The sequence below is a fragment of the Triplophysa dalaica genome, chromosome 23 (genome assembly GCF_015846415.1).
Source record: "Triplophysa dalaica isolate WHDGS20190420 chromosome 23, ASM1584641v1, whole genome shotgun sequence".
Taxonomy (NCBI): domain Eukaryota; kingdom Metazoa; phylum Chordata; class Actinopteri; order Cypriniformes; family Nemacheilidae; genus Triplophysa; species Triplophysa dalaica.
In genome coordinates this window covers 1,452,696-1,467,486 of record NC_079564.1, presented here as the reverse complement: position 1 = coordinate 1,467,486, position 14,791 = coordinate 1,452,696, and the positions used below count along the sequence as shown (strand labels likewise).

The 14,791-nt window shown below is 37.3% G+C and overlaps 3 protein-coding genes across 3 annotated transcripts; 1 reads left to right on the top strand and 2 right to left on the bottom strand.

The window, feature by feature from the left end:
- Nucleotides 1–23: 23 nt before the first annotated feature.
- Nucleotides 24–8,794, bottom strand: sgk3 (serum/glucocorticoid regulated kinase family member 3). The gene is made up of 17 exons (XM_056738758.1): nt 8,547–8,794; nt 6,202–6,385; nt 6,023–6,106; nt 5,784–5,856; nt 4,250–4,325; nt 3,832–3,907; nt 3,665–3,714; nt 3,451–3,508; nt 3,038–3,121; nt 2,806–2,937; nt 2,269–2,381; nt 2,110–2,146; nt 1,643–1,729; nt 1,305–1,400; nt 1,053–1,208; nt 773–862; nt 24–677 (listed from the first exon to the last, which is right to left on the bottom strand). The coding sequence occupies exons 2-17, from the start codon at nt 6,277–6,279 to the stop codon at nt 501–503; spliced, it is 1,467 nt and encodes a 488-aa protein (XP_056594736.1). The 5' UTR covers nt 6,280–6,385; nt 8,547–8,794; the 3' UTR covers nt 24–500.
- Nucleotides 8,795–8,938: 144 nt separating this feature from the next.
- apoob (apolipoprotein O, b) lies at nt 8,939–12,329 on the top strand. The gene is made up of 10 exons (XM_056739035.1): nt 8,939–8,955; nt 9,270–9,332; nt 9,951–10,055; nt 10,149–10,268; nt 10,489–10,521; nt 10,611–10,665; nt 10,752–10,847; nt 10,981–11,072; nt 11,705–11,794; nt 12,075–12,329. The coding sequence occupies exons 2-10, from the start codon at nt 9,306–9,308 to the stop codon at nt 12,114–12,116; spliced, it is 660 nt and encodes a 219-aa protein (XP_056595013.1). The 5' UTR covers nt 8,939–8,955; nt 9,270–9,305; the 3' UTR covers nt 12,117–12,329.
- A 315-nt stretch (nt 12,330–12,644) lies between these two features.
- Nucleotides 12,645–14,676, bottom strand: sat1b (spermidine/spermine N1-acetyltransferase 1b). Its single transcript, XM_056739036.1, has 6 exons — nt 14,389–14,676; nt 14,024–14,075; nt 13,869–13,952; nt 13,364–13,465; nt 13,248–13,288; nt 12,645–13,146 (listed from the first exon to the last, which is right to left on the bottom strand). Exons 1-6 carry the CDS (start codon nt 14,452–14,454, stop codon nt 12,976–12,978), a joined length of 516 nt encoding a protein of 171 aa, XP_056595014.1. The 5' UTR covers nt 14,455–14,676; the 3' UTR covers nt 12,645–12,975.
- Nucleotides 14,677–14,791: the final 115 nt, after the last annotated feature.

Here is a 14,791-nt window from a genome sequence, read left to right as displayed (position 1 = left end):
ATTTACATTTCAGAGTGTGAAAATTCATTTGATTTCAGAATTAAGCATACATTTAATGATTTCAACACAAATGTTATATTAAACAGTGTAAAGCAAAATGCATATTCATTTAAGGTGTGGTTTTGCTGACACATTAACAATGCATCTTTCTAACACAAGACTAAACTACAAGAACATCATTGGTCATATATAACATACAAGACATAAACAAGGAATGCGATCAAGCGGATGCTCAAGTGTACAAATATCATCCAGATTTCCTCAATGCAAATAATTTTAACCATAGAAAACAATTCTGAGGGAAACAAATACGAACACATCTGAACTACGTCTCAGGTAAGGTGTTCAATGTTATACAAAATATACTTTGTTATTTGAGCATAAAAATAAAGTTTGAACACCCTGCATTCCAAATGGTTAGAAAACACAAGGGTTCATTCTCTGACTAGGACACAAAACTCCAATTCTTCAGAGAGAGCCATTTCACGGCCGACTCACTGTTAATCAAACAAGAATGAATCTTCTGATGGCGGAGCATAAGAAAAGCCCACAAAGGCAGCATCAGCCTCCATGACGCTAGCGTTGACGATTGACATCCCTGAAGAGAAGCACACAGAGTTGGGCACAGCCTCACCAGTAAATTCTGGATCAAAGTTTGAGATGTCATACTGGGAGTCCTGCAAGACGACAGAGTTAACATGTAAAACAAGCATGTTCATGTATGACAGATATGATGGATGTGCCTCTAAAAAGTCATTCTGTCAAGTCTCACCACACAAGGGTTAAAAGGAGGTGGGATCTCTTTCTGCTCAAGGTCATCCCAGTTGATGGATGAGAAAAAGGCATGACCTTTGACTTCACCCTAGAAAAATTAAAACAGGATCGTGACGACATACTGAGCATTTTTCACAAGATTTCCTGTTGTTTCCTTTTTTTCGTACATTAGTCAGGAGCTAAATTGCAGAATATATCACGTATCACAATCATTCCTACAAAGGTAGAGTAAATCTTCCACAAGGGGGCAGCACACAGAATACTAATGAGGGGCTCACAAAGTCATCTCTGTAGCCAAGCCTCCTGGTGTGGTCTTTCTCCAACAGGGTCTGAAGTATAGACCAGGCAGCCGTGGACGCCCCGGGGCGCATCACTAGTTCCTTGTGAAGAATATTGTCATACATCTCATGTGTGTCCCTGCTGTAGAATGGAGGCTGTTGAAAGCATAAAGATCAAATGTATCACTGCCTATATAATAAATATCCGGTGGCTATTTTTGAGGTCTGTTTTCAATTTCCGAGGGAACTTACAAGCCCATAGAGCATTTCATAGAGGACAGAACCCAGACACCACCAGTCGACTGTGTTATCATAGGGCTGCTTCTTGAGAACTTCCGGGGCTAGATACTATCAAAACAACAATGCATTGTTTATAAAATGTTTTTTAATGTGAATTTGCAGTACTGAGGAAACAAAAACCTGAGCATTACGTCTGTAAATTAAATATACAATGGATTACGTTGAGCTAAAAATATTATAATGTATAAATATTTAGAAAGACTACACTGGCCATATTTTATCCGATCAGATGCTAAACCCACTGTATACGATACATTTTCAAAACATGCAATATTTGAATACCACAATACCTCAGGTGTTCCGCAAAATGTTGTGGTTGTGTCTGCCTGCGAGATGCCTTCCTTACACAGCCCGAAGTCAGTCAAGACTATGTGTCCCTTCAGAGACAAAAGAACATTTTCAGGAAGCATTTCACAAACACAAGAGACCTGTTTTTCTCTGAGCCAAAGAATCTTTTGTCTGACTGGAAGCTGCCAGAGACCTGTACGCTCGCCGTTTCTTCTCATTATTTATAGGAAATGGCGGAATAAATCTGAACCAAGCATTCTTGCACATTAAAAAAGTACTCTCCAGTTTCAGTGCAGTTTTATTTGGCCGGTTAAAGCTTCACTTGCTCCAATGGACACCTCATCTTTGCTAATCAGGGACGTTCGTTATACTTTCATAGCAAGGCCATATAACGCACGTCAGTTTTCACTGAATTTCAGAAAAACATGTTCAGCAACGCAATGATGATGATAAAAAGATGGATGCTTACTTGAGAGTCCAAAAGGATATTTTCTGGTTTCAAATCCCTGTGAACACAAGATGGAGGATTGCCATGTCTGGTGAAAGTCTGTTAATAATTCTCTTTCGCACTTAAACTGTCAACCGTAATCTCAGAAAGCCCCAATTCTTTAGAAGAACCTGTATCTACCTGTAAACAATCTTGAGAGAGTGCAGGTAACCCAGAGCACTTGCCATCTCAGCGATATAAAACTTAGCTCTGGGTTCGGGAAAGGTTCGTTCTTTTTGGAGGTGAAAGAAAAGCTGTCATGAGAAAAGTAAGACATTTTAATGCATGAGTAAATGCAAAGATGGGACTTTTCAACGGCATAGAAGTCATGGTACATCATGTTAAGCCCACATCACTAAAGATTATTGTAGATGACATTTTAAATGTGTTTGATACAGCTTTGGCTAAAATAAGGAAGTCCATAGGTTTCAGTATATTTAACTAAGTATGTCTATGAACCACACAAATTCAAATACAATGGCTTTGACAATAAGTCCATTCAAGTATTGGCCTGACCACCTTATTTATAAATCACATGACACTGCCAACCATTTTTCTTATAAAGACTTTCGTTGTGAAGCAATAGTTCCATTTACAACATACTGGTTTTACCAGTGGCTTTTGTGGTGTGATTATAGTTCAGGTGTCACGCTCTTTGTATTTTTAACAAATACTCACTTCTCCACCATTGACGAAATCCAGGACAAAGTATAACTTGTCTGCTGTCTGAAAAGAATAGTGCAGTCCAACCAGGAAGGGATGTTTAACGTTCTTTAGCAACACATTGCGCTCAGCCATGATGTGCTTTTGCTGGCATGAAAGAATGAATATTTTGGTCTCACACAGGATAAATCATCATTTGTAATGCATCAGAATGCTGTTGTCGTTGTCCTGCATCTAATTTAATTACCTCTCTCTTGTTTAAAATGACCTTTTTCTGCAAGACTTTGATGGCGTAACATTTCCCATCCCGTTTCCTCTTTGCAAGGAGAACCTTTGTGTTGGAGAGGACACAGCAGGTAAAGATCAGTTCAGACATCCACTGATGGATCCATATAAGGAACACGAAAGCTCAGTGACTTTAAAACTGTGAAACTTTCACTTCCTGAATGGATAGTCCACAGCTTTGAACTAAACATTAGGTTTAACCGAACAGGGAATTCAATAAACAGAGAAGCTTGGTGACATTCAGATCTTTCGGTAACAGACACATGCTGTGATTGACCCAATTTCTCTTTCAAACAAAGTGACAGCTTCAGCAAGTCATAACTTTAAGCCATTTTCCAAATTAGGCAGTATATTAAAAAATACTAATACGCATACCTTTCCAAAGCTTCCCTTTCCAATGACTTTAAGAAAGTCAAAGTCGGAGGGCTTTGCCCTTTGGGAGAAAAAAAAGGGTTATTAATACTACAACGTAACATTAAGTGTAACCTTATTTGGAATATTGAAATGTACTTGTTTTTACTAAATTAAAGTGGTCACTAAATGTCACTTAAATGTCAATTAAAATGAATATAAATGATAAAACACCTACTGTGGATTAGCAGATGGCCCCAGGTTAATGTTTCTAGAACTAGAGCTACTCTGTAAATGAGATGACAAAAAAAGCAAAAACAAAAGAAATGACTTGAAAAGAAAAATGACCAGTGTGAATTATTCAATAGCTATTTTTTTTTACTTCTTTTTACTATAAATACCAACCTTTTCATCTTCATCCTCTGATGCATCTGAGAAGTTTTTCGATTTGTCTAGCTGCAAAAAATCTTGAATATCAGGACTGTGAATATGAAACGGGCCAACATTCACATGTTAGAAGTCCGACTGAGAAAATACAAAGCCACAGCTGTGTCCAGAAACATGAGCTAACATAAACAGCGCTCTTTCACAAGCACTGTAACCATAGCCAATGTTACACAGAATCAAATAGAAGCATCTTTTATTTGGTTCAGTTACACAAATTAACATCAAACTGGCTTTGTTCTCAGAGTTCAGAGAAAACATGCTCCAAAAATATTATTACGTGAAATGATTTTTACATTTGACAGAAAATCTAGATGCACTGGTAGTGTGATTATTGACAGTAACTAAAGCAGCTATGCAACTATGCTAAAATACTTACTGGTTGCTTAACTGTGAATGAGAGACGATCCTCTGAATGAACTCATGTAACCCTGCTCTTCTCTGCTTTATAAACTCTGAGAATATACAACAAAATATATATCAAGTTTGGAAAACGAAATTTCACTGAAATCTGTAAATAGTAGTAGTAGCTAACTGACCATAGCACAGTTAATCACACAAATAGTGTAATAGGAAAGATTCACAGAATATAACAAATTGGTAAAACTCAGATTATGTTCATCCTTGTTGCAAATTAACCTGTATAAAAGATCAGTTTATACTACCTACACCCTACCCTCTACACCTTGGTGTGTTATAAATTGCTGTGCATGTACTAGACACGTAAAATGGCAAAAATTATGCAAATTATGCATTCTATCTAAAAAAGAATGCTCACCCAGACCAGTCTGAAAGACCTTGTGTAACCACACACCCACAAAAAAAAAATGTCGTTGGCGGTATGCTTGACTAAGACCGCCCAAATGTACATGCAAGTAAGGTGGGGCATCCCTGTAAATACAATTGAAGGAGAACCAGATGTTCCAATATGGTAAGAGGTGTTACATTTCCGTCTTATCGACCAATTACTAAGCACTGGTTAACTGGCCAATCATAGCACACCTCGCTTTTAAGAGCCATGAGCTTTGTAAAAATCTGCACGTTTCAGCGAGGTGGGGCAAAGAGGAGATACGAAAATGCCCAATATGTGGAAAATACCGTAAATCGTGTATACACATTTCATTACATCTAAAACCAACCGTGATATTAGTTTCAGCCTCGTCATATGACCCCTTTAATTGTTGTGTATGTAAATGGCTGTGCATCCAAAAGATAATAAGAGGCATTTTGACCTATTGCTTTGCTATTGTCTTTAAATTTTTCTATGCACCATTCTATATAGTTTGCATTCATCATTTGGTTTGGCTGTTGTCCATTTTCCATAATAAAAAACACACTGTCCTCAGTGAAGCATGGGGTGCTTCAGTCAAATATGCCCTAAATAATTAAATTGATGTTCTCTGATGAGGCAGAGATAATGAATGAGACACAGACAAAGAATGAAAGATCTCAACTATGTACGAGAAGAATATTTAAAGTGGTTCATCCTTTTGAACGTTAACATAATCTGCATGTGATTTCAATTACCTGACACATGATTTCAGCATAAACAATATCTTCTTGACCACATGCTGGTCATGTAATTGGTCACACATGAGCCAAACACATAAAGTTAAGATTTCCCAGATTGTCTAAAAGCATAATAAGACAGGGACAACTGTTTTACATGCTTGGAGCAGGGCGGATTTAGCACGGTTCATTTTCTTATTTGGAACGCTGTCGGATAATCAAATTTGTCAAATACACATGATCTCTGTTAAACTCAATAAAGCAAAGTCAGTAAGGTACATGCATGCATGAGAACACAAAGGGTTACAATGAGTTCCGTCCGATATTCATTTCATTTCATTTCATGAGAACTATTGACTCTGTGTCGCTATGGTAACAAGAACAATTTCCTTCATCAAAAGTACCTGGGTCAAAGTTATCTCCAAATATCCTCTTAGCCGGAATCTTCAAATTCATTGTGGGAAACTGTTTCTTCAACTGCGAAAAAACAAACATTTTTTTTGTTTTAGGAAAAAAACATAAACACTATTACGTACACAAATCGTAGTTATCCTAAAGTAGAGGTTTACAGAATACTTTTTGTAAGTTTGACATGTTTATGAATGTCTACATGTGCCAACACAACCTTATTATGATCACTTACTATATTGTACAATTTGTCAAATTCCGCATATCTCCGAAACACGAACCACTCATGTCTTCCAACAGTGACCATCACTTTGTAAACCTAACGAAAACAACAAAAAACAAAAGCCTCACAATCAGACACCAATGTATAAGATAAAAAAGCAGAAAATCGGGATATAAGGTCACGTGACTCACAGTATAGCGCTTCTTCTTGTCTCTTTGCTCATCGGAGCAGGGAATGCTAACATTGGGACAGCTGGGAAAATCTTCCATCCTGAAGACTCGTACAATCCGAGACTCAACAGACGCAACAGGTCCTCAGAACGTTCCCCTTTCTCCGGGACACACCTGCTCCTGATGAGTACTCTCCGTCATGACCCTTCGGAGAACACAAACATACCGGAGCATAAAAAAGAGGTTCTACCGTAACAACACCGGCCGCTTAGGCTCTGCATGAGAGGAGAAAGGACCCTCAGAGACACTAATCAAGTGTGGCAGGAGCACAGAGAGAAGCCTCAGTCTGGGCAGCCAAGAGATGAATCTCCACCTCTCTTTTCCTCTCTCTCTCTCTCTCTCTCTCTCTCTCTTTCATCCTCCCCTCTGTTACTCTCCGATGGGGGGGTGGGCTAGGGGGAGCAAACAGGGACGTTCCTCTTTCATATGCCACTTCCACACAATCCCTCTGTTAAAAAGGAACACACGCTTGCTCACTGGGAGGGCAACATTCTCCTTTCCCTCGGAGCAAAAAGAGGTATTTTTAGAGAATGCTCTGTTGGACCTGTAAGTTGCAGGTTTGCACGTGGAGTCTTTTTAATAAAGCTTCAAAAAAACTTGAAGAAAATTATGAGTGAGTACATGTAGAGTTAAGAGCATAAAATTGGTTCATTCTTGAATATATTTATACATGTAAATCATAACAAATGTGAATAATTTCAGTTTCCATAATATAAGATCAATGTTTAACAATAGACTTTGATAAAGGGAAAAAAAAAGATTTTATATTCCACTAATCCAAGGAACATCCTTACGTTAGAAACAACTTCATAAGGCAGGACAACAATTCAGCATAAAAGGAAAGAAGTGCACACTTCTTAAAAATAATGAATAAATTACAGCAACAGCACTGCACAACTTTTCAAGACAAAACTAAATGTGTGGAGATGAGATAACAGACATAGTTTACTCTATCAGTTTGATCTGCGTTTGTGACATTCTTCGCAAAGTAATAATCAAAAATGTGACTGATGGGTTGGAAATGTATCAGAATACAAAGTACATACAATTAGTAGCGGTTTTAAATATTCGTTTTTTAATGCCCTGTAACCTTATGACACACCTGCAGAAAAGTCTTGTGTTTTCTTCTACCAGGATCCGCCAACAATAAGCATAACACAATACACACCCCTTTAATATATGTTTAGTGTCTGAGCCAACTAACTAAACAAAGACACCTCGCTTAGAAACTGAAAGTAGAAGCTGGTGTTGATGACGTGAGAAATAAAAGATCCATACTTTAGGTGAAAAAACGGATCAGGTCAAAATATACAAGAGATATTTTATGCTCATTATTAGACATAAATAGACGATTACAGAGAACCGTGGTTAATCATTGTTCAAATGTAACTGTAAATAAAAACGTGATCTAACACAACATCCCAAACTGTCAAACAGGTTCGAGCAGTGATGGGAAAAAGATAGAGGAGAAACGTGCACTGACAAGTCACATATTAAAACAACTCTTTAAAATGCACCAAATTTCATGCTTTCATTATAAATAAACTTCAATTCCACACGATTGAAAGTGTCTAAATTAACAGTCAAGATAATTCAGAAGTAGGATGTGTGGCATTGAACGCAACCCTAAGCATTAGTTATACGTGTATACTTATTGAATGTTTAACTTCCAATGAAATAGAATGTCTAGTGAATGTTTCACTTGCTGGTCAAATTACCATATACAATAGGTTACAGTAAAAGATTATCATGGTTTCATTTCCCAAATAAACAACTATTCCATGTGAGGATTTGTAAGAATGTCTACAAATGCATTTTGTAGAAGTGTAATACATAACAGAAAGGTTCAATCTAATATAATATTGCATAGCCTAATACAAACAACAACAACAACAACAACAACAACAACAACAACAACAACAACAACAACAACAACAACAACAACAACAACAACAACAACAACAACAACAACAACAAAAGTTAAATGATATTTCAAAATCCTGGTGGAATAAAAGAGGAAGTGTCCTCACTTAAACATACTTCCAGATAGCCAAGAAAGAGCTTCATTATGGAATTAATCCAGATAAATAAGTTTGGAAACATTGTTGACCATGAGTGACTGGTCTGTATTTCGTGCGTTTTGCTTTATGTAAATATATAAACATTTTATGACGTAATGGACATTATGAACTACTGTAAAGAATGAAACTGTAACAGCCTAAAAACTGCAACAATGACCGACGTGTTTACAGAGACACTTGACCGCTTTGCATTCTTCAAAGGGAGTAAAACACACAGTAACTTACCTTGTTTTTTCGACTCTTTCCATCCAACTGGCTCCAGTGACGTGTCGGGTGGCAGAGGAAGTTGAACGATTCAAAAATCAAACCCGGCGTGTCTGGAACTCACTTTTGACTCGTTTCAACCCGAGAAATCGCACACACGGACATTCATCATGTCATCTATGAACCGCCCGTGAGAGAAACACACCGCGATTTCCCGAAGTTCCGAAACAATCAGTCACGCGACCAAACGAGAGACGGAAATGTTTTAACTGTTGCGGGAGACAAGCCAGCAGCGCCCTCTAACGACCATGTGTTGTATTATTTCGAGTCACGATATAACAGCACTTTAACACTTTGCATCGTATCAAAGAAAAAAAAACATTAGTCCAATATAGAATAAATATATATAGCGAATTAACGATAGCATCTGGTTTGTTTGTTTCTTTGTTTGCTATATATTTTGTGTCAAATTTATGTAAGATGTACAAATTTTCTATAGTATCTGAGTGGATAAATGTCTGTTAATGAGCCATAACAGGAAACTATGCATGCGATTACACAAGAGAGTATTTGCAATAATATAATAGAATGCACACTATGCTGTGAAATTGTTATTGATCGGTAGTTTATTGCTTTAACACAAAAGGAAAACAATTAAATACATTTTTAAAGGATTTTGAGGTCTAATCATATAAAACCCGATTTGACCACTCGTTTTGAAATTGTCGGCTTTTGTCCTCCTAGACTTGCCGTAACACAGCGACGCCTCCCCCCAGAAACATGTCAAATGTTGGAGGAATAACAAAGGTGAATTTACCCGTTTTAAATACATGATTTTAAATTAGTTGTAAGTGACATTACTACAGTTTATTACTGCAGAATGCTTTACATTAAATGCATTTGTGATGCTCTAAAGCTGCGCCCAGTGTAACGTTACAGTGATGTAGCTAAGCTAACTGTATCTTGTTTACATTTATGCAATTGCCAAACGCTTTTATCCAAATGAGATTGCATCGTACTTTACATTTCTCGTCTTAGTGTCTTTAACAGGGGTGCAGATGTTTGTGTTTTATTGCATTTATAGACACATTTTGTGTCTCAAATAGAGAATTATTTTGTGTTTTAGTCATTTTCTGTTAAATTATGTTATGAGTGGAATTATAAGCAATAAAGTGTAGATATGCATAATATGTACAATATGATGTACATCATGAGATTTGCGTTTTAAACAGGGAAATGTATTATTTTGGAGAACCATGTGTTTCTTTTTCCTCATTTATACAATTTTTATAGTTAGAATGGTGCCTATTCTCAATTCATTCATTCATAAATGATATTTTATCATTAAATTATGCTTTATTCATAAGTACTTCTCTTTTCTCTGAGGTTGACTATTGTAAATTCTTTTTTTTTTTCCATTCTCAGTTGGTGCTCCCTATGGCAGTGCCCGGAGGCCTTGGCCTGATGTCTGCTGCTGTTTTTGCTGAAAGCAAGGCCAAACTAAATTCCACTACTCTGATGACTGATGAGGTACATCCTGTACAGAACAGTTTTGATATTGCATAGAGTTAGGTACTGTATTTGCTTGAGATTGAGGGTTTTGGAATATCCTTTATTTTTTAGCTGTCACTCTATACCACACCTGAGTCTAAGCTGAGACCTGATGAACCAAAGGTCGGCCATGTTGAGCAGGGTGTGGCATCTCTGAGGAAAACTCTGGAACCTTATATGTCATGGTGTCAGGTATTGTACTGCCCAACTGAAACTGTTCAGTGATGTGATGCAGGAAAATATGCTTTAGTAGGGACAGCAATTTTAGGATGCTTTTAAACGATTGCTAAAAACACAACCCAGATAAAATTGTTTTGGAAGTTTTTGTATCTACTGTATTCTCTATATATAATATGATGTTTTTCTATTTGTTATCTTAAGTTTAATATCATTTTATCTTCTCGTTTTCAAGGAGCAGACACAATTTGCTGTGGAGAAAGTACAGGCAAGTAATGTCGAACAACTTCCGAATCACATTATGCTCAATTTATGATTGTGATAAATTATGATACATTTTCTCTCTATTTATCATAGTCTTACTACAAGTCTGTTGAGCCTGGTGTTAATACATCACAGCAGTTTGTCAGCGGTAAGGACTCTGTAGCAATGTCAACATTTACTTGCATGAGTTTTCTTTTGGTTACAATAAGACCATTGCTGCACTCTTTTTCTCAGATTCATGTGAGTTTTTGAACGACCCTCCATCTGAGTTTTACCCCAGTGTAGGCATCATAGGTTTCTCTGGAATTTTGGGACTTTATCTTGCAAAAGGTAAAAAATCTGTATGTTCATTTTAATTGTGGGATTTTGTTGATTATACCAGTACCTAGCTGTAAAATCGTTACTGTGTTGTTATGACTGTTTTTATACATTTCGTTCCTTCCGTTGCATTTGTTCTCAACAGGCAGCACAGTAAAGAGGCTGATCTTCCCTACTGGACTGATGGCCGTGAGCGCCTCAATGTTTTACCCACAACATGCCGCTTCTGTTGCCAGGGCAAGTTTACGCTTTTACTCAGATAAACCTGTTTCTTCGCAGGTTTTAAATTTACCATCAAATGTACTGTCACCTCCTACTTATTTGTTCTTAATGTTTTAGACCTAGGTATTAATAACATTTCCCTAGAGGAAATTCAGTCAGTAATTTGTGTGTTCAGATAGTCAGTGTTCCTTCCTCTTTTCTTCCTGTCCGGCCGCCCATAAGTGTAAAACTACAAAGTGGAGGAATATTTCGAGAAATTTTCCACGGACAACCTCAGTCAATTAAAGGGATAATAGACTACTCCCTGTCTTAATAAACCTTAAATGTTACAAATGAAATCTGCACTAAAATAAAGGATTAGAGTCGGAGCCGATGGGCTAGTGGGAAGTCCTCCTACATGTGGCGTGGTTTCGAATTGGGCGACTCGAGTTCGATTCCCGTCTCGTGGTCCTTTCCCGAACCCATCCCCTTCTCTCTCCCACTTCGCTTCCCGTCCTCTCTAATCACTAAGCTGTACAATTAAAGGCAAAAAATAATATCTTAAAAAAAATAAAAAATTATAAAGGATTAGAGAAAGATACAAGATCTTTAAATTGTTTTGCATTCACTCTTTCCTCAACAAGAACGTTCTCAATTGCTTTTAATAGATCACAAAAGACTGCTTATATTCCTGGGGTTCAGAAGGGCGAGTTGTTTTGGAGGAGCTGCTGAAAGGGAAGTCTCCATCCAAGGAAAAGGTGAGGAGGTGAAATCTGATACAAAGCACAATTTTGTCCCAATCTCCCGAGATCGTCTACAATGATCATTTTTTGTTAAGGTTGGATTCAAATCACAAAACGGCATGAAAAAGCCCAGCGGATTATATGTTATAACACATTTAATTATGACTTAAAGGAAATGTTCATATATTTCAATAAGTCAAAAGTGAAGAGAGACCTGTTTTTAGTGATACATTTTGCACTTTAGAAAAATTAATTTTGCTTTTGTATAATGTTTTACCTTATTCTATCAATACAGCCTGGGAAGACTGAAAAAGCAGACAGCCAAAAGACGAGCTGAGACAAAGCATATTCTTATTAATGTTCTGTTCAATGGAATTTGCTACATCACAGTGCTGAGCACGAATACTGTTACTTTATATTTAACTTAATGTTTGAAACAAATGCTGCTGTTTTTGTAGATTCTGTGTATTATGTGAATTTCCTCAGTTTATTTATTGTCGTGTATGATACCCACTTCTACTGCAATAATAAAGACTTGGACCAACCTGAAGAGTTATCTTACTTGGCAGTTGGCACATTCTGAAAATGCAACATTTACCTTAATATTTCTAAAAAGAATCTTTCTTCCAGTTTTCAGCTGACTTTCTTTAAAACCTTTCTGTATTGCTTAAAGATCAAATTGCAATTTTACGTTAGTTTGATAATACATGTTGATAAGAGTATCCTATGTAACATGAGATATGATCTATTCTGTAAGGTACAGCCCCCTCTAGGACATTTATATTATGAATTCATTTCTCTTTACCATGAGTAATGAAACCAGTCTCTCTCCATGGCAACATTCAGGTCTGAACTGGGAAGAATGTGAATCATACATGACTTTTTTTATTTTTTGATTACGATCAAAATTGAACGCATGCGACTACTGATAAGAAGTTAAACAAATATATATTTTTTTTACATATGATTGAAAACCAGCACCAATCTTTACCTGATGAATACAGAAATATTCATGAATAATGTGAACTAGCTTAATCTCAAAAGCAATTTTTTTCTGCTTATTTATATGATCAAATGCCCAAAGATTTTTCTTTAAATACAATATTTTAATATTTTAACTAATTCAAAGATTTCAACGGCGTAAAGAGCGTGAACTGTCCCAAGTCCCATTTGCAACACCGGATCTTCAGGCCATCTCACTCTTCAGCGGACATTTTCAAGAGACCCTCCTTATCAATCCTGAAAAGTCGCCAGCCCTCCTCCAGCGAGAGGTCAGAAGCACCGCGGCGCTTGTAAAAGTCGATGGATGCCTTGTTTGACTGAGCCACGAGGAAGTGCATGCTGCTGCATCGATTCTTCACAGCTGTCTGGAAGTATTTATTAAATCGTTTATATTGTGCCATCAACTGCACATATTGTTTTTGATGTACGTATGGTATAGTGTTTGTCATGCAAAGTTTCAACTCACATCACTGAGGGTTTTCAGGATTTCAGACCCAATACCAAAACCTATGGAAAGTATGAAACTAGTCAGGGGATTTCGGTAATTACCTACAGTTTTATAATAGACTCAAAGGCACTTACCTCTGTATTCTTTCATCACATAAAAATCTTCAAGGTATAGTAGCTTGCCAATCCAAGGGTCGTAGGTGAAGTAGTACATGGCAAATCCAATCACCGAATAACCTATTGAGTAAAAACAGGGGCAAGTTGCATAAACATAGCCGATAAATTAAGACTACTATAAACATAAGTTAAGACTACTATTCACATGAGTTAAGACTACTATTCACATATACATAACAACTATTCTCACAGTTAGGACGAATCAGTCTTACTTATCATATTTCAATAAGACCAGTCTACCTTTTAATCATGACTTGCAGTTATGACAACTCTTGGAGAAATATAGGGGATGAACTTGTAAGACTAGTCAAGCAGTCTATGCACCGGCCCCAGGTGTCTTACAGAATTTTGCCATTTTTGTGCTTCTATGTGCCGTTGAAAAAGGTGTGCAAATATATGCAAGGAATGTATTTTGCTCTTCAAAGGTACAAACAGTTTATCAAACGCTAAGGTCATGGTTTACCCTCGACTTTCTGATGCTCAGCCGTCACCTCTGAGACCACGCAGTGATAGAACGGGTGGTCTCCGAATCCGTCCTCGAGCAGATCTAAATAAAAAAAACCCGTTATTGTTTATTTACTATTATTGATCTGGTTTCACGGTCTTCCGTCCTCTCACCTTTTTCAGTTAATATGACCTGGTCTTCCATTTCTTCGTACTTAGCAAGTTCCTAGATAACAAAAAGTAGAATTAGGAAAATAAGCGATTTGCACGGTGACTGTTGACAGCGTTCACTTGACAAAATGGAGAAAGTTGTGTAGGCGATGGGCCTGTGGGTCGTTTTCACGCTAACAACAGAAGCCCACAGAGTCGCTCATATTCATCAATGTCATAATGTTCGTTTTAAAGCAGTTTAACATTAAACACAACCCCAAATAACTGAAATTCATGACATATATTTGCACTTGTAAGAACATTTCACAGCATACTTTGACATACTGTCACTGATGTAAGGAACGTTTGATGCGGTAAAGCATGTGTACCTTTATGAGTCGCAGTATGTCAGGCACGTCTTTGGGCTCCGCTTTACGCAAATGAAACTTTGCCATTTTCTTCTTTTACTCTTTTTCCCTTTTCTCACTAGTCCTCTATATGTGAAGTGAAGCAAAAGGTGTTTCTTCATTCGCTTCCCAGATTATTACCCTCCTCTGTCAGTCTGGGCTTCTCCTAAAAGAGACTCGCATGCAGCATCTATCTCCCCGGTTCTCACCTGCCTTTCGCAAATGTCCTTTTCTTTGTTTATCAACTTGGACGTATACCGAACGAAAGGGGAGGGGTTTGGTTTCCATAATAACGTATCTCTCCTATTTCTGACCAATGGTATCTACAGGTTTATGCTGCGTCATGACGCTCCGTTATTATGTAGGCGTGTCATTTCTGTAACGG

Excerpts from the sequence above, each read along its gene's own strand:
- sgk3 (XM_056738758.1), bottom strand. The coding sequence starts at position 6,279 with ATGGAAGATTTTCCCAGCTGTCCCAATGTTAGCATTCCCTGCTCCGAT. Across the intron at positions 4,326-5,783 it reads TGGAGATAACTTTGACCCAG|AGTTTATAAAGCAGAGAAGA; the intron begins GTACTTTTGATG and ends GTATATTCTCAG. Across the intron at positions 2,147-2,268 it reads TCTCTCAAGATTGTTTACAG|GGATTTGAAACCAGAAAATA; the intron begins GTAGATACAGGT and ends TTGTGTTCACAG.
- apoob (XM_056739035.1), top strand. The coding sequence starts at position 9,306 with ATGTCAAATGTTGGAGGAATAACAAAG. Across the intron at positions 9,333-9,950 it reads ATGTTGGAGGAATAACAAAG|TTGGTGCTCCCTATGGCAGT; the intron begins GTGAATTTACCC and ends TTCCATTCTCAG. Across the intron at positions 11,073-11,704 it reads ATGCCGCTTCTGTTGCCAGG|ATCACAAAAGACTGCTTATA; the intron begins GCAAGTTTACGC and ends TGCTTTTAATAG.
- sat1b (XM_056739036.1), bottom strand. The coding sequence starts at position 14,454 with ATGGCAAAGTTTCATTTGCGTAAAGCGGAGCCCAAAGACGTGCCTGAC. Across the intron at positions 14,076-14,388 it reads ACATACTGCGACTCATAAAG|GAACTTGCTAAGTACGAAGA; the intron begins GTACACATGCTT and ends TTTGTTATCTAG. Across the intron at positions 13,289-13,363 it reads TGTGATGAAAGAATACAGAG|GTTTTGGTATTGGGTCTGAA; the intron begins GTAAGTGCCTTT and ends TACTTTCCATAG.